Consider the following 21,298-nt stretch of genomic DNA (forward strand, 5'->3'; position numbering starts at 1 on the left):
TATTAATATTTCTTAATCATAGCAGGCATACAATGACATCAATGAAGAATGCTTAATAGATGAGAAGAACAGTAAGAAGAACTCAAACTTCTTACTAATAAGTAATTCATCAAGAAGATGTCAGAGAACTAGACATTTTAACACTGAAATATATGAGAAGAAGATTTGCTTAACAGAGTAATATCTATGACTAGAGATTAAATGAATGTATTTTCTGTTCTTTATAAAGAAAAATCTCGATCAGACAGTTATGAAAATAACTAAAATCAATGATAAAACATTGTATATATTCTCATTCAGCAGAATAACAATGCTGAACACAGTCAAGACCTGAAAATCAAGATTATTAAAGAAAATAAAGATAAGTATTTAGATTTAATAAAATAGTAACTTTTCAGCAGAATATAATAAATTCTTGATAAGAGATTATAAATCTCTGATAAGAATTCAGTAAGAAATCTTAGAAAAATCTAAACTTTTATAATTAAGTTAGCTAACTTAATTTCAATATAGAATTATATTCAACAGAAAAAGACAAAGAGTAGAGTAAGTTCAGAGATAATCAGTTTATATAATTATTATAAAGAAATAATTATCTTTAATTACTTTTATAAGTTATTCATCACTGAAAAGTTCTTTCTGATTTTTTATTAAGTGTAGAGAGTTATTAACTTTGACTGATTCTCTGAGTGAGAATAATGATATATAAAACATAAGTTAGCATAATTCAAATTGTTCTGAAAACTAGAAACTGATTTTAAAAACAGAGATATATATCAATCTAATAACTCAGGTTAAAATATTTAATAATACTGATATAAATAAAAATTTCACTGCAGTTATAATGCAATGATAAAATATTCTGATATTTTAAAATCTAATAAGTGATGTTTCTGAATATCAGGAAATTATCAGAGATGACTTTGTAAAGATAATTCAGAATACTCTGACAGTCAAAAAGAGATATACAGTGAAAGATATACAGAAGAAGATATGAAAAAAGATTAAATTTTCAGAGACACTTTCAGCAAAAGATAGATAATATAGAGATTTCTAATATAATCTATTTCTATTTCAATATATTTAGTTTTCTATGCATTTTATATATAAATTAGTTAATATATACTTTATTATATATCATTAGAATACATCTGTCTTGATATTTACTGATAAAAGTTATTATATTATCTATCTTGCATTTAATTATAGTTATAGTCACAGTAGAATTGCTGATTTCACTGTATCAGAAAATCTTCTTATTTATCTTGAATTCTGTAGATATATTTCTAACAGTGTATTAAACACTTATTTCTAGTTAATAGAAATGATTTTATATTCAAAATAGCTGTAATTCAATCAGTGATAGCCTGTGTAAAAAGTATTAAGATATAAATGAAATTCATCAGATATACTGATTACACTCAGAAATAAAATATGAAAGTATTTATATTTATTGTATAATAATCTGCAAAGATGAATTAATAATATATATAAAGACTTATATTTTTCTTTTTCTTCTTTTCTTCTTTCTTCTTCTTATAACAATAATATACTGTAAAGATTATTTTCAGTCTATTCAGCTTATTCTATTCTTCTTCATCTTTCAGTCTGATTAGTATTCTGTCAGTTATAATAGAAAGCTTTTAATTAGAAAAGTTCTAATCAAGATATCTTATCTATGTAGTATATCAAGAATATTAGTAATTCATTATATCAGTATTAATCACAGTAATAACAATAACAGCAGCAGTATTAAAATAATAAGTAACACTCTTAAGTGTACTTATATCACTGCTGCAAAGACTTAAGAGAAGAAAGCAAGCAGCTGTCTGAATATCTCAATAAAGCAGCTCAGTAAATGAATAATATGTAAGTACTGTATTAAGTATATTTTTCTCTATTATTTGAATACTGCTTATAATAAGATGAAGAGAAGCTCAAAGTCTTATATAAATTATAATTATGAGAAAAAGAGATATATAATTATCTCTGAAGAATTAAAAGAATAAGTTAATAATCTGATTTAAATTCACAACTTTTATCTTTCTATATTAGATAATTTTAAGAAAATAATAAAAAGAGCTATATTAAAATCAGTGAAGAATCTTTTAAAATAGATTAAGAAAGTTAAAACTTACTGATAAAAAGTAAAAGTTTAATATATAAAGAGTATCACTATTACTCTGAAAGCTCTGAATATTATTATCAGTATCACTGAAAAAGCTAAAATTAAGATTAAGAAGATCAAGTTAAATATTGAAAGAGTAAAATTAGAAATTGAAAAGAAAAAAGTTACTATAGAAAAGAAGAAAATCATGATTAAAAAGATAAAACTTAATATTGAAACTATCAAGCTTGAAGTGTATCATAAGCTTTTAAGAATGATAGTCAGTCATATTAAAGAATAAAAATTGATAATGAAGAATCTTATAAATTTGATAAATAATATCAATACTGAAGCTAGTCATATTATCATTGAAATGTATAAAATAATGAAGTATGTTTAAAGACTCACAGATTATCTTGATAAGAATTCAATTACAGTCAGTGATAGTAGTAGCAGTGATGAGAAATTTGATAATAGTAATAATTCTCTTTTTATCTCTTTTACTAATATCTCTGCTACTGCTGTTAATTCTCTTCTTTCTTTCTTCTTCAATCTTCTGACTTCAGTTGATTCTCTGACTATAAGCAGCACTGAAACTCTTGACATTCTCAGTGAAAAAGTAAGTTAGAATTGATGAAATGATTCTCAGATTTATACAGAAGTTGATAATAATATATATAAATGAGTAAATACACAGCTCTTAATCTCTTTAAAATCTTCTCTTTTAAATAGTAAATAATTATTGATACTGACTCTTTACAAACTTTAACATCAATTTGTAAGTTCTCTGAAATAAATGTTGATATAAATATGACAGAAAATAATGACAATGATATAGAGATGATTTAAAGAATTCAGAAGAAATTATAGAGAGATATAACAGATTTTCAATAGAGAATAATTTCAGTGAATGAGATGTTTTTTAGAATTAGTAATTATATAGATAGAAATCAGTGACATTGTCAATACAATGATGATTTTATTCTGTTCATAACTCATTTACAGTGATTCCACAGCTAATCCATCATTATATTATATTTTACAGTTCAGTGACAGTGTCGGTGACTGGCACGGCGGAACAACCATAACCCGGTCGTATAATAAGCCTACGTTTTTCCGGTATGGAAGAACGATTGAGGTCACATGATATCTAATTCATCTCACATGACTTACACAGCTATCCCATTACAAAGAAGTCCGTAATTGTAAGCTTGCCTGTTAGATGTTATTCCTCAGGTATTGAAATTGTTTGGAAGATTCAAATATCAGTGAAGGACGTCTTCTACCACAATAATGGCATCCTTGAATTTGCGAAGAACATTCCGTTACCCAGACTCAGAGAGCGAGAATGAAGCTAGAGAAGAGATGGATGAACAGGGTAAGCAAGTGCTCCGTTATCCATGGGATATGTGATGTTTGCTTGATCCTAGGACTTTGGAGAGGGTGTACTAATCTAGACATGGCTTCCAAATTTAGAGCAAGAGGAGGTGATTCAAAAGTTGCTACGTCGGGATGAAGATCGCAATGCTCAATATAGAGTATGTATATTTGAGCTTCTAACTGGCAAGAGTCCTAACAAAACAAATCTTCAAGGTGTTGTTGACATTATCTCGTAGCTTGTGTTCACCGCCATACCGCTAGCTTCTGTCTTCCTCTATCTGCCCTGTATCTTGTCCTCCACATCTACGGGGTCCGGGAGGCTTCTCTGCCTACTCAGCATTACCTCCCTTCTCTCAACAGCGTACATTATGAAATATTTCCGACTAGAACGGCCAGATCCCAAAGGCAAACGCCCCATAAGAGACATTGCAGCTGAGCAGGGGCCCATGATAGTTAGGCAGCATCTTTCCACTGCAAATACTGTCATTTGTGCCCTGCTCTCCGTTATTGCATTTTACGCTGCAAATCAGACCTATCAGGGAGACATTTTCTGGGCCTTATATCTAGTTCCTGGTAGTAAGTTCACCCAAAATGGAGTTTCTCATCCCTGTGTTCGAATAAGACGTTAAATTTGTCTGATTAACTGGGAACAGTTGTTTTCCTCCTTGTTTCGGTTTCCAGGCAGATCATGGTGTCAGTTGATATTAAAGAGCTCGAAGGTCTGCGCTATGAGTATAAAGGCGCTTAATCACCCTGCATATAGCACGGGAGTTTCTCTCCTTGCTTTGGAGGAGGATCATTCACACATGGCACGATAGTGGTTATGGAGCCACACCATGGGCGGCGGATGGCGGGTGTTGCATATCTGTCGGCCTTCGTGCTTTCAATCGTTGAATGCTTCAGCCATCGAATCGCGCGTAGCCCACATGAGACCCCATGAACGCTGCGGCAGTTTTCTGCCTGACTGATGCTTATATGAGATAACTACTCATCAACCAAGAGCTACGGCCTTGGCATCTGCTTACTCTCTGCATGACTGCTGAAGCGACTCCCTGGGTCATGAAACATGGAACGAGAAGCAGAAACGAATTGTTTACGACTCTCTTTAGCGGTGTGATTAAGGATTTCTTCATAGGACTTAAAGGATCCTGACATTTTGTTCAGAGCAGCGCTAAATGAAATACATTAAGGTTTTCGATTTTGATAATTAGATTGACGAGCACGGGAAATAAAATAAAACTCCAATTACGATTATTTTCGCTTGCCAAAATTGGCGATAGCTATATGTATTGACTGCTTATCAAACAATACTATTCGCGAGATTGTATTTGACTTAAGTTAATGAGGAGGAAGAGAAAAAGAAGACAGATACAAGGAGGGAACATGTCAGAACTTCGGCAAAATCAAGATACATGAGCAACCGCACTAACCTTCGTTTCTTGGTATTAAACTGAACGTCATAAAAAAGGAGGGAACTGGAACTGGGACTAGGATACTACATGACACCACATATCAAGGGTTAGTGCCCGGATGGCTTTGGAAAAAAATATCGCTACATCTCTGGAGCCACAATTTAACTCCACCCGTCACTTTCATCTTCTTCGCGACCACGACCCTCTGCCCAGCGCACAGCCATCATTTTCGCTTTGCGATTCCTCTCCGCCTCTGTCATAGGATGTGACTGGCTTTCGAGTCTTTCAGGTGGTGAGGGCTGAGACTGGGTATTGACGGTAAGTGTACCTGGTGGATTTCCTCCGCCCTTTGCAGTGGCTGGTGATGAATTTGGAGGTAGAGAAAGTTCATTGGGCGTAGAGGATTCCATATCAACATCCTCAGCATTAACAGCGGGGTGAGAACTAGCTGTTGAAGGATGGCTTCGGTCCCGTTCCCGTTCCCGTTCGGGTTCTCGTTCTGGTGCTCGCTCTGGTTCAGGTGATGTGGCCTCTAAGACGGGAGCGTTTGCCAGGGATGATTCATTATTATGCCGGGTAGAAGAAACACGCCGACCCGATCTCCTAGTTCCTGTTACATGAATCGAGTTCTGTTTCCCCGCATTCGTTGGCGGCTGGTCCTCCTCGCTCGAAGGGTCTATCACTTCCATATATGTAACTTTGGCTCTACCTCGTTTCCTACCAGGTTTCCCCTTGGGCTTCCACTGGCGCTGCTTTCGTAATTTTCGTAATCTGAAATCATCGTCGTCCTCTGGTCTATAAGTTTGAAGTCTATCTGGCTGGGTTCGATTGGTGTACTTGATCGCGTTAGCCGATAAAATATCAGACTGTATGATTGCATTACTGGACAGATCAACCACACCATCCATACCGAATTCCTGGTAGGAATTCACGTTGGGATGTTGAACTAATCCATTATTTTGACTATTAATGTCCATCGCGGTTTTGTTTGCTTGGTCTTGAGCCGCACCAGGAGGGGTGGTCTCTGGGTCCGGATATTCGAATGTGATAACCTCTGTTGCTTCGTAGCGATCTGACATCTCTTCCTGGAACATAGCGTTATCCGGCATAGCGAAATGAGGGTTAGGGGCAAGAGCTTCATACTGCCCAGACATCATGGCCGGATCGATAGGAATCGCCTCTTCCTCAGCGACGTTGAAGTTACTTAGAGTCGGGTCCACTGGAATGTTTTCCTGTCTTGCCAATCTAAGGATTCCTCCTTCCACTGGATCCATATAGTGTTCGTCAAGTGTCGGGTCAATAGATTTGGCTTTTTGAGCTTCCTCCAGTCTTTTCCTGATTCTCCGTGTGTCTTGATTTTGTGGATGATCACCCGCCTTTTTTAGCCAAGTCAAGTTTGATTGACTGAAGTCGACGAGGCTTTCGACACTTCTCGGATCCGCCACCTTTCGGGTATCATGGCCAAGCAAAGTTCCAGAGGGTTCAAAAGGTTTCATCGTAGGATCACGGCGACAAGCCCCACACGAACAAATTTTTCGACATCTTGGGCATGTCCAGTTCGGATTTTCCAGAACAGTGCGGGGAGAGATCTCAAAAGCTCTAAAAAGACTACCGTAACAGTAGTTTAATCCACATGTAGAGCAGGATGCCTGTTTCCAGGAAGGTTCCGGAGTTTTGCAGATATGACAACTTCCATGCTCCTTTCTCCATTTCTCCGATCTTCGAATCTTACGACGCTTTCGAACCCGCCCATCATCATTGGTTTCAATAATATCTTCTTCCTCCTCCTCACGGTCCGGCGTTTTGGTAATGTCAGTCCATGGCCTCCGTTTCAGTTCTTCTTGGCAAATTTCTGCGAGGGTCTTTTTGCCCGTACGTTCCCTTTCAATAGGCAGAGTCTGAGGTAACTGGGAGGGATCACTGCGTTTATCAAATTGAATGATTTGGTTTCTCCAGGTATCATAATTCCGCACCAGGTCTTTCCACCGAAACTGTTCAACCCATCTAAGCTTGGAAACGCACGCGCAGCTTCTCCCGATAGAATAACACTCCATGCAAATATCGTATGTATCATCATCACCATCAGGTAGCTTTCCGACGCATGAAGGGCAGGTCAAAAATCGATTGAAAATGTTACATCTGCAATATGAACATGTGACATTGCTATTGAAAGGAAGATATTCAACATTCCTCGGCTCTGACATGTTTCTCGAATAGCTTTCAGATATCAATATTTTGGTGTAGAGTGAAAACAAGCGTCGGAAATCCTTCTGAAGCTGGCGTATGTTATGGGTGTAGTGACCGTGGTGAGTATCACGGAGAAGAGTGGAATATTTGTTGAGAGTATAATAAACAATAGCTTTGTTTTTATACTGCTCATCGCGACAAACCATTCTTGCCTTTGGAAGAGCCTCATTTATAGCCATTTCCAATGTTTCAACAGTGGTCCTATTCCACGCAACTTTCATGGTCCGAGTTCCTCTATTCCAAACTTGATGTGGAGCAAGAGGAGGAATGAGGATTAAATCGCCGACTCTTTGCTCGACAATATATGTTTTAAAAGGCGCAGCCTTCCAGGCGTTGATTTGGGCGAAATGATTCTCGATCTCAATGTCGTGCCCAAGCGTTGATAACCAGTATTCGGAGACCAGGTGTCGATCCTTCGTTTCCGTCATGAACCAAATCGAGGAGCCTGGTTTGGTGGGCTTACCATCCTCCACTGAACCAGTCGAAGTTTCCACCATGATGTTATGACCTAGTGTAGCGCACATTTCACGATGCGCCGGTGTATAGGTACCCTCATGCCCAATGTAGCACATCAGATTCTCAGCCCTCATTTCAGGGGGAAGACTGCTCATCAAGTCTCCGGCTTTGCTTCCTCTCTCATTTGTAGACTCGTTTAAATAATATAGAAATGGAGGAAGCAAATCTTTCAGTTTCTCATACCAAACCGAAGGGCAGTCGATATCTTTCAAATAAATTCGTTGGCGGTTAGTATCCTTGTAGTTTTTTGCATTCCACTGGTCGGTGAGCAGCGACATGTTCTTCAAGTAGTGGTTTATGGAAAGGGGTAAGTTCGATTTAGTGGTTAAGTTCCTCGCGTTCTCGACTATTTCACAGGATTTGTTAGATGAAAAAAAAGTACGCATTGGATCTAAATATCAAGAAGTGCATGACATACTCTTGGAGCCGTGGTTATCTTTCAACCACTGAAGCCCAAATATCCATTTCTCTAGTCGATCCTGATACCCTTCAATGACCAATGGCCTCCCGCCTATGATGACATGCAGGAGGACCAGCTTTTCGAAGTTCTCAATCCCCTGTTCAATAATCGCATCGCAATGGATTCTAACAACATAGTCGAAATTGGGGGTTGATTCAACGAGCGCAACAAGGTCGAGGTCTGGGGATATGGGCTCGAAAGCCGCTCGTGGGTGACTAGGGCTGGGCATCGCGGCGGTAATGATGGGGAGGGGTTATCTCGAAAGTACCAATGTATCAAAAAGAGGTTCGGTTCGAGGGTCGGGATGACGGCGCATTCCAGTTCATCCCAAGCTAGCAGAACGACTGGTGGCTGCTGAGGAGAAGCTCTACACATGAGTGCAGTGCGCTGCGTACACAAGGCGCGTGACAGTCACTTGGCTGCTTTACAACGCGGTACCTATGCTTAGTCATGTGACAATAATCATCAACATATGTACTCCGTAGAAGTAGAATCTACAGATTACTCTGTAAAATATCTTAAAATTATTATATTACAATTGACTTATAATAATAAGTTTAATCTCAATGTGATTTTAGAACAATGTTCAATCATTTCAAAACCTCTGGTGACTTGCATACATTTGTTCCCATGCATCGCATCTGTGTCAAGTCCCGACCACGTAACTACCTCTTAGTCATTCCTGTCAAGACAAGCGACAAAAAGATACCTCGCGGCTAGACGAAATGGATTGATAGCCCGGGAGGTGTGTTGGGTCACGTGGCCACATTGTAGGGCATCTGGCTAACACCTAAGTTTCAAGGTTGGGATTTATATACATACTCATTATTACCATTTATCATAGTTTACCTAATTGCTTACTAGGAACCTTTCGGATTGGGTTTACAGCTCGTCGACAGGATAATCAGAATACCTCAACCCCCTGCATTTCGCGCGTTGCGACCTCATCGGCAGCTATGAGGATATTTTCTTGTCGCCAGTTTCCTCTACACCTGTATTCACTACCAGAGTTCGCGCCAGTTTGCAAAACGAAAACTAGATTAAGTTGTCAATACTATGTATTACGGCACAATCAGTTGCAGTCCCGTGCATCACACAGTAAGGGACATAGGAGCCCGACCAACACCACCGATCTCATCACAAAAGGAAAATTGGGTTTACTACCGGTCAGACACATATCCTCGTCATCGCGAACATTGCACCCGTCATCTTCACTTTCGCCGAAACCCTCTCCGACTTCGCAAACACCAAATGTGAAATACACGCCGCCAAAAACAGGGTTGCTAAGCGTGCTCCCCAAGCCGTGGATTCCATATGCGGAGCTGATTCGTCTTGATAAACCAACAGGAACATATTATCTGTTCTTCCCTTGCGCCTTTTCGACGCTACTTGCCGCACCCCTAGCGTCACCAATGGCGCATCCCTTGGAGGTTGCGTCAGTATGCGCCATGTTCTTTGTGGGTGCTCTGGTCATGCGAGGAGCTGGTTGCACCATCAACGATCTATGGGACAGGAATTTAGATCCCCATGTCGAAAGAACCAGGCTACGGCCTATAGCAAGGAAAGCGATATCGCCGCAGAATGCACTAGTTTTCACGGGCGGTCAGCTTCTAGTGGGTTTAGGCGTTCTCCTTCAGTTCCCTACCACGTGTCTGTGGTATGGCATTCCAAGCTTATTGTTTGTGGCTACATATCCCTTGGCCAAACGAGTGACGAACTATCCTCAGTTTGTCCTGGGGTTGACTTTCTCATGGGGAGCTATGATGGGATTCCCTGCCCTGAATATAGATGTTCTGGGAGACACAAATGTCATGCTAGCAGCATCTATGTTGTATTCGAGCTGCGTAGCGTGGACTGTGCTATATGATATGATTTACGCACATATGGACATCAAATATGATGCCGCTGCTGGCATTAAGTCTATTGCCTTGAAACATGAACACAACACCAAGGCCATACTCTCTGCTTTGGCTGTAACCCAGGTCGGTTTGCTAGCAGCAGCTGGCGTGGCTGTGAATGCCGGCCCCATTTTCTTTATTGGAAGCTGTGGTAGCGCTATTGCCTCCCTCGCCACGATGATATGGAAAGTCAAGTTGAAGGATGTTGAGGATTGTTGGTGGTGGTTTAAGAATGGCTGCTGGATTACAGGTGGTGGAATAACCCTTGGATTACTGGGCGAATATCTCGCCCAGGTCTTTGGATTGTATGAGACTACCGATTCCGCGATTGAAGGAAACCAGGGCAAGGAGGAACTATAATTAATGACATGGGGCAATTTTAGTTGCTTTAATGATGATATATTTTGTATTATTATTTATGCCCTGACCGATAGTTAATACCTTCGTCCCCTCCATTAGAATCCACTGTTCACTTATGTTTTTCGAGGTTGTGCTGTGCGTGTAGGACTACGTATATATTGTAGGCTACTGGGGCAAAAGAGCTCAATCACCACCAGCGCCTGCTGGTAGAAGGGCCGACCAACCGCGGGACCCCCAACATATATTCATAGTTCACTTGCGGTCCCTGTAACGCTGCTTGGTCAGCAGTCTGATTTCCGCAGTGGCGCTGGTTTTAGCGCGGCTTGAGTTAGTTAATCCAATGGCGGCAGCTTGAATGTCAATCCATGGATTAAATTGACAACCACGCTGCGCCTACAACTTCCTACCTCTCATTATCACCCATTTACCGTATTTCTTTCTTGAACAAAAGACATCGCTTTAGACTTTAACAATGGCTGCTAGGATAGGCATGAGCCCTGTGAGTTTATTATTCCCCGGCGATCGCGAAAATTCCTACTTCCCACCAAGACCCAGAAGAAGTCTAACAATTATGTCATGTCATTATAGCTTTTTAGGGCTCTCCCCAGGCCGACATCCGCTTTCCGCAGACCGCCGCCATTCCTAAATACTCTCCCATCCCAGATCCGCCTGCTTTCCGATGAAACAAGAGCTGCCATTGACAAAGCAGTGGCATCTGCGCCGGTTGTTTTGTTCATGAAGGGTACCCCAGAAACGCCGCAGTGCGGATTCTCAAGAGCAAGCATACAAATTCTTGGACTCCAGGGAGTAGATCCGAGGAAGTTCACCGCATTCAATGTTTTGGAGGATCCGGAGCTGAGGCAAGGTAAGCGCTTCTCTTCCGTCTCTTTCCGCAGTTCGGACCGTGGCCCCAAATCGTTGACAGATCAATGATTGACAAACCCTTTCTTTCTATGCTGTAGGTATTAAAGAATATTCGGACTGGCCCACAATCCCGCAGGTGTATCTAAACAAGGAGTTTATTGGCGGTTGCGACATCTTGATGTCCATGCATAAAAACGGGGAGCTCGCGAAGCTCCTGGAAGAAAATGGGGTCCTTATTCCTGCCGAAGCGGAAAATGAAGCGCACAAAAAATGAGAAGCCCCGAGAATCTACGTTATGAAAAGATAAATCACGAAAACCTTGGTCCCAGCAGGATCTTTTGTACTATAAATTCTTTCTATTTTGTGTTTAGCTAAACTGTCAGATTTCTCTACTTGATGCGATTCCCCCTTCTTCCTATTGGCAATAATTGATGCCTGGGTTTATTGTCTCGATATGCGCTGTACATATTTAGATATACAGTGCACAGTTAGCAGATTAGAGAGGGAAATATGCCTATATACCTATGTATTGGTTTCCTTGAAGGGTACACGTATTCCTCTCTAGCAATGTTTGGGTTTGTCTGCATTGTGGTGTTGGTTTTGATACCACTACTTTCCCAAGAGCCCCAAGCTGAGGTAACCTCCACCACGGCGCTTGGGCTACTTTACATTCATCTAATGAACCCAACTCGCTTCTTCAACCCTAGACTTACTGCTCCTTTTCTTTCCTTTCCTTTCACAGTTTCTATCTCCTATCCTACTCACAATACATTGCTCTCTGGGAGTAGCTAGAGGAAGAAAGGGGTCTGTCACCTGTGGATCCTTTACCCTGTTTTCACTTGGCCCATTCCCACTGAAGGCTCAGAAAAGATGTCACGTACTCGTGGAAAACAAGTAGTGTCTATCCGTGGCATTTTTGGGCGAAAAGTTGCACAGAAAGATGCTTCTGTCCGTAGACCTGCCGCCTATTACAACATGAGAAGCCGGAAGTATCCTCCTCCACAGAAGTCAAGTGGTTCCAAAGTCTCAAAGGGCCCGAAACGGTTCACATCGATCCAGTTCGGACGTCGCAACCTGAAAGGCGCAGACTCATCAATGACTATCAGCAGTGGTACCTCTGGTTCAGACGGACAGCGTCTCCTCCATGACTTCGTTGGTGCGTCTAGCTATGAATTTGTTTTGTCCACATGATCCTGGCTGCTAATGACGCTCTCCTGAAAGACTCCATCAACACCACACACTCCCAAATCGAAGAGGATATTTCTAAATCGCTGGTAGAAGCAGAGAGAGCGTTAGAGAAGCGAGTCGCGCAGAGAATCTCGGAACACGACGAGAAACTTGAGCTTTCGCGCGCTACGCGTGCTGCTATCTTCTCCCCCCTGGAGCCAGAATCTCTGAAGAGTGCAGCTTCCCTAGCTAAAAGCAAGGATAAAATCCATCTCGCCGACGTTTGCAATATACTCAGCCCTACCGAAAAGGCTCTGAAGGGCCACTGGAAAGCATGGGCCAAAACCCAGCAGAAAATTGCCTGCTTGGCGGTTGAGATACTCGGCCCTGAATCCGTGGCTCTCCCACAACCTACGAGAGAGGCCATGGGTTCGGGGGCATTTAAGAAGAGACTCGCCAGCGCGGCTGATGCGTTCGAGAAGCAGGAATCCGTAGAGCTAAAGATGTTGGCAGATGTGCAGAAATGTAGGGATGATATCGCCTGCCTGGCAGGGGAGATGAGGAATCAGGTTACCGCTCAGGAAAAGGTATACTATATTCCATCCTCAGCTTTTATGTTTTACACTTCTTTCTGCGCTTGGCGAAGCCGGACATTATAGCCAATGAATTAATTCTTTTTTCTTTTCCTTGTAGAAATCGCGAGACGGCAAACGGAAGCAGAGAGAAGAAATCTGCCAACTGGCTAGGAAGATGATTGCGAATATATGACCTGACCTCATCGATGGTGGAATTCACAATTGATTAAGGGGAAAAAAGAAAGAAAATTAACGAAATGCTTTGACTTATATTCTTATGTTATTGCATCAGTTTCCTACGCCAGAACTTGTCTATGGTGCTCTCTCCCAACTTCTATCACCTATCGCTGCCCATGTGCTTTTATCCTTTCCGTTTTTTTCACCCTCAAAAAGGTAAAATGGTGTTATATAAATACTAATCAGTATCGAGATATCATGTAGATTCTTATATCATGAATTATTTAAATTCTCGTCTTTCTACAAAATTAATATCATTCAAGACATTTTCGTTGTTTCCGTGGCGATAAAATCTATTGCGTTTGTTGCCGGAGAGAACAATCTTCCCAGTGGTTTTGGGCGATCGACGGAACAGCGGCAGAATGCTTGCCCCTTGCATTCAGTTTCTGGAGGACGCACCCTTTCCTATTCGGGCTAGTTTCCGGCATCCATCGATTTACCCCTATTCCCGCTGCTGCTGCTGTTGCTGCTGTTGCTGCTATTTCCGCTGCTGCTGTTGTTGCTGTTGCTTTCTCAGCTTCTTCCTTGGGCCTGGAATTTCGCTTTCACTGGGCCGCCTTCAGTAGCTTAGGTTCGCTGTCTCTCCTCAAATGCCTCCCGGCTTCTTCAGGATCCGCTGCACAATCTCGCCAGCGTTCACATGCTCGAAAGAGGTGAGAATCTACTTGTCTGAAAATTCCTAGTTTTGATGGAGCAATGTATGGATCATATGTGAGGGGTATAAATGTTTGTGGGACCGTGGTAGACCGCATCAGGCATGCCAAATGGTAGAGCTTTGAGATATTCAATGTTAGGCGTAAATGGAGCGCAGAATATAACGGCGTGGACGTACTATATGTGAGCAGTTAGTTTGCTTCCTTTTGCGTGTCATATCCTCGGTATCGGATCGAGAAAGAAAATAAAAATAAAAATAAAAATAAATAAATAAATAAAGAGTGGGTATACACATACACGACACTGGAGAACGCAAAGTCCGCGCTCAAAAATATTCATGATCGGGTAATTCAGGCCCTTCCAGTGATTGATGACTTCGTCGTCATGGACGCCGGCCACAATATAGGCTGGACCGTAATCTTCTCCATATTCCTTTACTCTGTTGTCAACGTTCTCTGGAAGGTACCAGCCACGACGAGTTGCGTCCTCAGCTTCAATCGCGAGGACACGGCGAAGAAATTCGATATGGCCGGAAGAAAATAAATCAAAACCGCCATCAACGTAGGCGATCCGCTGGCCTGGTTTTGGTCCCTTGCCATCAACGAGGTGCTGGAAACTACCTTGTTCCGTGCTAGTATGCTGGAGTTTTGCGGAGGCCGAGGCTTCCCAGGTCCACACATCGGGTCCCGGGTTTAAGCCAGTTTCATCAGTTGCATAGTCTTTAATTCTCTGGAGAGATTCACTGGCAACTTGCTTCCGCTCCTCATCGCTCCCCGAGCCCTCCTCCCCCCTCAGGAATGCAGGGAAAGACTTGATAAAATGGGTGCGTGTGCAAAGAAGCATCCTGCCGACCAGATCCGTTGTAGAAATGCCGGGGGTACGTTTCACGACCAGAAAACGCCCAGCAGCTTTGACAAATCTGTAGCAGTCATCCCCATTACTATCGGAAGTGATATCATCTCCATGGACAACATAGTAACAGCCATAGTGGGAGATCCACGGTAGCTGCGTGACATATGGCGCATGAGGAATTGACTTTGATGCCCAACGACATGCGTCAACTGCGGATACTCTTTTTCCGATGCCACCCAAACGTCAGTAATAAGTTTCCCATGCCGGTTGAAAGAACAGAGGGCGGACGGACGGACCGTTCGGAGAGTGTCATGACCGTAGGCCCCTTGTTTTCCAGAATCTCCTCGTCGGAATGTACACCCACAAGCAGCTCCTTTCCGAGCCTGCGAGCCTGAAGCATCGCTCCCGCGTGGCCTATAATTGCGCTAACCTGTTAGTCTTGAGCAATTGGACAACGGGGTAAACAAGCTGGGCAGAAGCACACATCAACCACTCACCGTGATGGCTAAAGTCGAAGCAACCATCGATCCAGATACGGTCTTTACTGATGGGAACATCTTCTTGAGGGTCTACTGGCCATTGTCCAGGGGCAGGCACAGATGATGTAGACATAGCTGTGAAATGGTAAACTGTAGAGAGAGGGTCGGGTCGGGACCGAGGGTTTGCAGCAATGATGAGGGGGTTGTGGCATGTGATAACTGAGGATTGTTGATATTCAAAGGATACAAACAGAGTAGACGGGATTGTTGTTTATTATCTATCTGTTCATTGCGTGACTGTGGCATGTATTGAGCCTTTTAATTGAGCATCTTGTAACCAGAGAGAGTGAGTGTGTTGAGCGCGGGGAGAAGAGCGAGGAGGAGGAATGTTGGGGTCGGGGAGCGAGCAGTATTTATTTATTTATTTAACTATTTATGGCAGCCGGACCGTGGCCCCGTTTAAATATTTAGTTAAATACAGGGTAGAGTAGACTTTGTCTGATGTTCTACTAAGATAGTATTTAACTAAATAATAAATAGTATATTTATGGTCAACAGCAAGATCTTTTGTTTTTTAAATCATCAAAAGTTCTTGTTTGCTTTTTCCATTTAAATATCAATTTTGTCGCTGTATCATATTTAATACCCCAACGATTGCCACAGGAAGATGTTATGGAGCAGTTGAACTCCTCTTGATTGGTACGGTACGTTAACAATAATAATATACAGTACATTGTTGTCGTCCAACCTGTGAGTTCTTTTGCATGGAAAGATATCACGTATTTAATATAATATCAACGACTTCTTTGTAGCATCCGCCCTAGTGGCGTTGCCGTAGCGACCGCTCCGCCTACACGTGATCTCATATGTAATATATATAGCTAGCTCTTCCTACACGAATATAACAGATTAACCATCCCACAGGTTATAGCCCGGATAGCACATTTTTACAAAGGATTACATTTTTTTTACTTTTGTTTAAAAACACCTGTGTAAGCATTGAATGTGTTCATCCTGAATAGAAGAATTCTTTTATCATATTTACATTGCATGTTATGAGTGTATCTGCTTGATCAGTGATTGAAATAGCAGAACTCTTCAGTATAATATAACACATTTTTTTTCTTTTCAATTTCTTTATTCAACTCTTCTTTGACTGATGAGTGATATATCTACATCACAGAGTGATAGAAGAAGAACTTTACATTTACATTCTCACACTCAGGCATCTATCAATGAAGAATCAGAGAAAATAGATACTACATAATATATAAAAGTCACAGAAGAGATCATGAAGTCATCTATAAATAGTGAAGTAGATTATAGATTGAATGATGATATCTCAAGCTTATAAGCAATATGTACAGAAGTATGACACATAAGTACTATATCTAGAATAAGTTCAGATGATATAATATTAATAATATTTAATAATCTGATAATGTTCTGTGACAGAATGAGTATATGTTGAGTAGTCACTTCTGCAGCAGATGATTTCAAATCTGAGATTTACAAATATTAAAAGAATATTCAAAAAGCTATGAATATCAAAGCTGTAATCACATTTGATAATAATAACTATAAGATCTGATATACAGAAATTCTTGCAGATGCTGAAGTTATCAGTGAATCTGATATTCTTATGAAGAATTAATATGTCTGTTCAGAAGACATCAGTCAAGATATATTAAATGCTGAAAAATAAAGCATTTATATCAAAGCACTGTATTGATGTATGTTGCAGTTCTTATTAGAATCTGTATATACAATCATTGAAACTCTTGAGTCAGATAATACAGCTGTACTATAAAAAAGAATTGAAGTTAAATATACTGTCTCACTTATAGAGAAATATATGAATATTATGAAAGAATTTATCATCTTACATGTCAGAGATAATGATTATCTAATATTTTAGAGAAGATTTCATTATCTAGTTACATATTATAAGAAATTGATAAATAACTCAGAAGACTTCTATCATGATCTCTTTCTTATTGATTTGAAGAAGTATCAAAAGTCTTTTATTAAGACATGTTTAGATGATTTCTACATGTCTGGTCAGAACTCTATACACAATATTAATATTAATAATCTCATGAAACAGTTGATAAACTGTATAAACAAGTTTAAGAATAAAAATTCTAAGTCTCAGTGAGTTAATATAACTATCATAACTCTCTCTACATTATCTGTATACAGTTCTAAATATGAGATATGCAGTTTGAGATGACACTGAAAAAACATCTGTTAATATCTGTATTCAGAACTTGCTACTGAACAGTGATATGAGTTAAATAAGAAATATATTATTACATCTGAGAAGAACAATAGTAATAATATCAGTATCAGCAGACATGACAAGTGTAAGAGTAAAAAGAAGAACAAAGATAATAAGAAGAAGAAATTCTCTGATCTTATAATCTCACAATCTGCAGCTGTCAATATGACAATTGCTTTTTCAGCAACTATTAATATAATAAGCAAACCTTGATTTCTTAACATATATACAAGTTTTCACATAACAGATAAAAAGCAGTTCCTCATTCAGTGAAAGATGTATGATAATAATATGAAGATTCACACAGTGAATAAAGATTATAATTATATCAAAGAGATCAGTGATCTTCTTCTAGAATCTGAAGAAGAGAATATCACTGTCTGTGATGTTTATTATGTTTTTAATCTCACAGTTAATCTATTGTCATTCATCAGGTTGAAGAATCAGAGTTTTCAATATAAGCTTTCAAGCTTGAACACCTTATTCTATTTTATTATTAAAGTATTAAGTGAAGTGATATTCACTGTAATCTGTATATCTTAAAACTCAATTTATAAAATAGTTGAAAGAATGTCAGAAGTTGATATATATTATAAGTCTAAAGCAGTCTATTTCACAGTGAAATTATATATATATAATAATGACTATACTAAAGCTATAATTACTATTGATGACAATAATCTTATCATTGATTAACCTCAATATCAAGAATCACTTACAACTGTGAAAATACTTGCAGAGTGATATGTTGATCTGAGATATATATATATGAAAGCTATTATAGCATTGGCAAAGAATTCACTATCTAGCATCTGTATTAAAGACACTAAGATCAATTTCTTTTATAATATCTGTATTAAAGCAGGTATGACATGTAAATACTCAATCATCTTCATGCCACAGGCAGTACACTCAATGAAGCAGATTCATATCAATCTTACAGATGATAAGTGAATATTGAGTAAGTCTATAGATTACTCTGTTGAATTGTGACAGAGTAATAAATATTATATGTTAATTATGAATAATGTGATCAGATATAGATGAATCTATTTCTTATATATTAAGAATCAAACTTACAATTACTATACACACTGAGTTTAATTCATAAAGAATCTAGGTTTTACTGCATCAGTATATATCAGAACTAATATTAATAATATATTTAAATTTATGAAGATTACAGTATTATTCATCAATCATGACACAGTATAAAAACTAACTACTTCTCAATCATCACATTAAGATGATGTGTCTGAGTACAGAATACATACAATTATGGCCTGCATTAAAGTAGTTCTTATTAATAAGAAGATTCTGAAGAAATTCTGAATGAACATTCTGAAAACAGTTATTTTAATCATAAATAATACACTCATATCTACAGTTCTATATAATGAAAAGTATTGATCTGCAGTTGCAGATGATGATAGTAAAGAAGCTGTTTATAGCTCTTATATAATTTCTTTTTCAGCATTGATAAATGCTCTGCTGTAGATCATACATTTCTATAAGCTTAAAACTAATGTTTTTACTCATTTTTATAAATCATAGAAGTCATTGAATAAGTTGTCTGCATGAACTGATTCATATAAGCTTATTAAATTCTGCAGATGTTCAATCTATTACTTATGAAGTTCTACAATAGATAAAATTATTGATATAAGTAATATAATTTTCTCTGTAAAAGTGTAAGAAATGCTGAAGATTACTATAACTACTACAACTGCAGCAACTGATACTGTTTCTATCATCTATTTAATGAAGAATTCTGACATTTCTGAATTGATGAGTACAGATTGAATGCAGTCAGCAAAGGCATTTACAGCTTATACTTTCATTCTCATTACTGATTTTCTTCTGAAATCACACAAGAATGCTATGAGTAGATCAGAGACAGTGAGAGATTATTGAAAGAAATCAATACAATATGAAATATCTGACCTTGAGAGACATAAGACCTGAACACTTATTTCATATTCTGATATCTCATATAATGAATCAGTGATATCTGATTACTGAGTATTCATTGAAAAGAACTACTCTGATAATCTCAATACTGATAAGAATGATATATTATGAAAATCTCAATGAGTTATATGTAATAACTGATTGAAGAAAGATACTTATCAGAAGACTTATACTTCTATGATTACAGATATAATAAATTGAATAATGTTTATAATTGCTGTAAAGTGTGATTGAACTCTATAATAAGTGAATATAGTAATAGTATATCTGTATAATAGATTAGAAAAAACAGTCTATATGAGATAACTTATAGACTTTGAATAAGAAACTCAGTGTATACTTATCTGTGCAGTTGAAGAATCTCTATATGAATTGAATTCAGCTGTTAAAATATAATATGACTACTTAACAGCTATACTGTAAGAAAATGACTTCAGTCTGAGTTCTTATAACTCTGCTCTTTGAAAGCATTCAGCCTGAAAACACCTGTATATGATTATATATGTTGATGATCTTCATATCTTTGTGAATGCTCTGAAGAATGCTGATTGACTTATTAACATTTTACAGTAAAAACTAGAGATCAAAGACTTAAAGAAACTCACAAAATATCTAGAAATGAAAGTGAAATATATAAAGAGTGAAATTAAATTAATACTCTGATATTATATCAATGAATTGATAGAAGATTTTTATCTAGATGATGTAATCACTGTCTATATACTCATGAATGAGAATCTACATCTAGATGACTTCTCTGTCTCTGAAAAGAAAAGCAGTTTTACAAAGTAATGATTTCAGTATAATGTTAAGTATCTGCAATACTTAGCTATTAAGCTGTAGCTGAATATCATCTGTGCAGTATCTCTACTGATGCAGAAGAACACTGCTCTCATCTCTAAGATATGAAAGACTCTATTACATATTATTTAATATTTAAAAGAAATGTGTGAGATTGACATATTCTATATAAAGAATGATGATGAGAAATCTGAGAATGAATTTCTGAATGTGACATACATGTCAGTTGAATATATAGATTTCAATTGAGCTGATCTGTTGAATGATAATTGTAAATCTACATTCAGTTATATCTTTAAATTGAGAAATGTACTGATTTCATGATGATTGAGCAAGCAACTCTGTGTATTCTTAAGCTCTAATGAGGCTGAATATGTGGTGTTGAGTGATACTGTACATGAAGCAATATGATTGAGAAGTATGATAATGAATCTGAGCTTCATTGAAACAGAAGACTCTCTGTCAATTAAGACAGATAATAAGAGAATGATTGATCTTGTTACAGTGACTGTAATCACTGCAAGAAGTAAGCATATTGATATCTGATTTCATTACACCTGCAGCCAGTTGAACAATGACATAATCTCAATTAATTACATCTCAACTGAAGAAATGATAGCAGATGAATTGACTAAACTCTTGAATACAATTGCATTTTGTTGATTCCTTGATTTACTAGGTTTTACAGATGAAGAGGGACAGAATACATAAACTCAATGCAGATAGCATGATTTGGATGGATTTGAGGATGGCATAGCTAGATCTGCAAGAGATGATTGATTCTTTATTATGGTGTTTGTGATCTTGCATGGCGATGCGAGGGGGGGTGTAGCATCCACCCTAGTGGCGTTGCCGTAGCGACCGCTCCGCCTACATGTGATCTCATATGTAATATATATAGCTAGCTCTTCCTACACGAATACAACAGATTAACCATCCCACATTCTTATAGGGTTCTAGCTTGATATTTAGTTGTCCTGAGCGGAGTCTTCAGTTCGACCTTTTTCTTTTTCTTTCTTCTTCTTCTTTGCAGGGCA

At 38.5% G+C, this 21,298-nt stretch overlaps 6 protein-coding genes across 6 annotated transcripts; 4 read left to right on the forward strand and 2 right to left on the reverse strand.

The window, feature by feature from the left end:
* The first annotated feature begins 3,291 nt into the window (after positions 1–3,291).
* On the forward strand, positions 3,292–5,601 carry BDBG_04799 (uncharacterized protein). The gene is made up of 4 exons (XM_002624889.2): positions 3,292–3,485; positions 3,584–3,645; positions 3,724–4,063; positions 4,141–5,601. Exons 1-4 carry the CDS (start codon positions 3,401–3,403, stop codon positions 4,233–4,235), a joined length of 582 nt encoding a protein of 193 aa, XP_002624935.1. The 5' UTR covers positions 3,292–3,400; the 3' UTR covers positions 4,236–5,601.
* BDBG_04800 (JmjC domain-containing protein) lies at positions 4,272–8,618 on the reverse strand. Its single transcript, XM_031721845.1, has 2 exons — positions 8,081–8,618; positions 4,272–8,008 (listed from the first exon to the last, which is right to left on the reverse strand). Exons 1-2 carry the CDS (start codon positions 8,349–8,351, stop codon positions 5,061–5,063), a joined length of 3,219 nt encoding a protein of 1,072 aa, XP_031578336.1. The 5' UTR covers positions 8,352–8,618; the 3' UTR covers positions 4,272–5,060.
* Positions 8,619–9,078: 460 nt separating this feature from the next.
* Positions 9,079–10,380, forward strand: BDBG_04801 (4-hydroxybenzoate hexaprenyltransferase; the record flags this gene model as incomplete). Its single annotated transcript, XM_002624891.1, has 1 exon — positions 9,079–10,380. One exon carries the CDS (start codon positions 9,079–9,081, stop codon positions 10,378–10,380), a length of 1,302 nt encoding a protein of 433 aa, XP_002624937.1.
* A 472-nt stretch (positions 10,381–10,852) lies between these two features.
* Positions 10,853–11,533, forward strand: BDBG_04802 (monothiol glutaredoxin; the record flags this gene model as incomplete). Its single annotated transcript, XM_002624892.2, has 3 exons — positions 10,853–10,879; positions 10,969–11,245; positions 11,343–11,533. The coding sequence occupies 3 exons, from the start codon at positions 10,853–10,855 to the stop codon at positions 11,516–11,518; spliced, it is 480 nt and encodes a 159-aa protein (XP_002624938.1). The 3' UTR covers positions 11,519–11,533.
* A 46-nt stretch (positions 11,534–11,579) lies between these two features.
* Positions 11,580–15,793, reverse strand: BDBG_04804 (ethanolamine-phosphate cytidylyltransferase). Its single transcript, XM_031721846.1, has 4 exons — positions 15,227–15,793; positions 15,026–15,143; positions 14,175–14,949; positions 11,580–14,054 (listed from the first exon to the last, which is right to left on the reverse strand). The coding sequence occupies exons 1-4, from the start codon at positions 15,339–15,341 to the stop codon at positions 13,929–13,931; spliced, it is 1,134 nt and encodes a 377-aa protein (XP_031578337.1). The 5' UTR covers positions 15,342–15,793; the 3' UTR covers positions 11,580–13,928.
* BDBG_04803 (uncharacterized protein) lies at positions 12,115–13,179 on the forward strand (the record flags this gene model as incomplete). Its single annotated transcript, XM_002624893.2, has 3 exons — positions 12,115–12,400; positions 12,466–12,998; positions 13,105–13,179. The coding sequence occupies 3 exons, from the start codon at positions 12,115–12,117 to the stop codon at positions 13,177–13,179; spliced, it is 894 nt and encodes a 297-aa protein (XP_002624939.2).
* Positions 15,794–21,298: the final 5,505 nt, after the last annotated feature.

This window comes from Blastomyces gilchristii (genome assembly GCF_000003855.2).
Source record: "Blastomyces gilchristii SLH14081 genomic scaffold supercont1.8, whole genome shotgun sequence".
Taxonomy (NCBI): Eukaryota; Fungi; Ascomycota; class Eurotiomycetes; order Onygenales; family Ajellomycetaceae; genus Blastomyces; species Blastomyces gilchristii.

What these genes read in the sequence shown, in the direction of transcription:
- BDBG_04800 (XM_031721845.1), bottom strand. Translation starts at nt 8,351, where the DNA reads ATGCCCAGCCCTAGTCACCCACGAGCGGCTTTCGAGCCCATATCCCCA. An exon ending in AGATAACCACGGCTCCAAGA is followed by an intron (nt 8,009 to 8,080) that starts GTATGTCATGCA and finishes CCTGTGAAATAG; the next exon opens with TCGAGAACGCGAGGAACTTA.
- BDBG_04799 (XM_002624889.2), top strand. Translation starts at nt 3,401, where the DNA reads ATGGCATCCTTGAATTTGCGAAGAACATTCCGTTACCCAGACTCAGAG. An exon ending in AGAAGAGATGGATGAACAGG is followed by an intron (nt 3,486 to 3,583) that starts GTAAGCAAGTGC and finishes TTCCAAATTTAG; the next exon opens with AGCAAGAGGAGGTGATTCAA. An exon ending in ATCGCAATGCTCAATATAGA is followed by an intron (nt 3,646 to 3,723) that starts GTATGTATATTT and finishes ATTATCTCGTAG; the next exon opens with CTTGTGTTCACCGCCATACC.
- BDBG_04804 (XM_031721846.1), bottom strand. Translation starts at nt 15,341, where the DNA reads ATGTCTACATCATCTGTGCCTGCCCCTGGACAATGGCCAGTAGACCCT. An exon ending in CTTCGACTTTAGCCATCACG is followed by an intron (nt 15,144 to 15,226) that starts GTGAGTGGTTGA and finishes GCGCAATTATAG; the next exon opens with GCCACGCGGGAGCGATGCTT. An exon ending in GTCATGACACTCTCCGAACG is followed by an intron (nt 14,950 to 15,025) that starts GTCCGTCCGTCC and finishes CATCGGAAAAAG; the next exon opens with AGTATCCGCAGTTGACGCAT.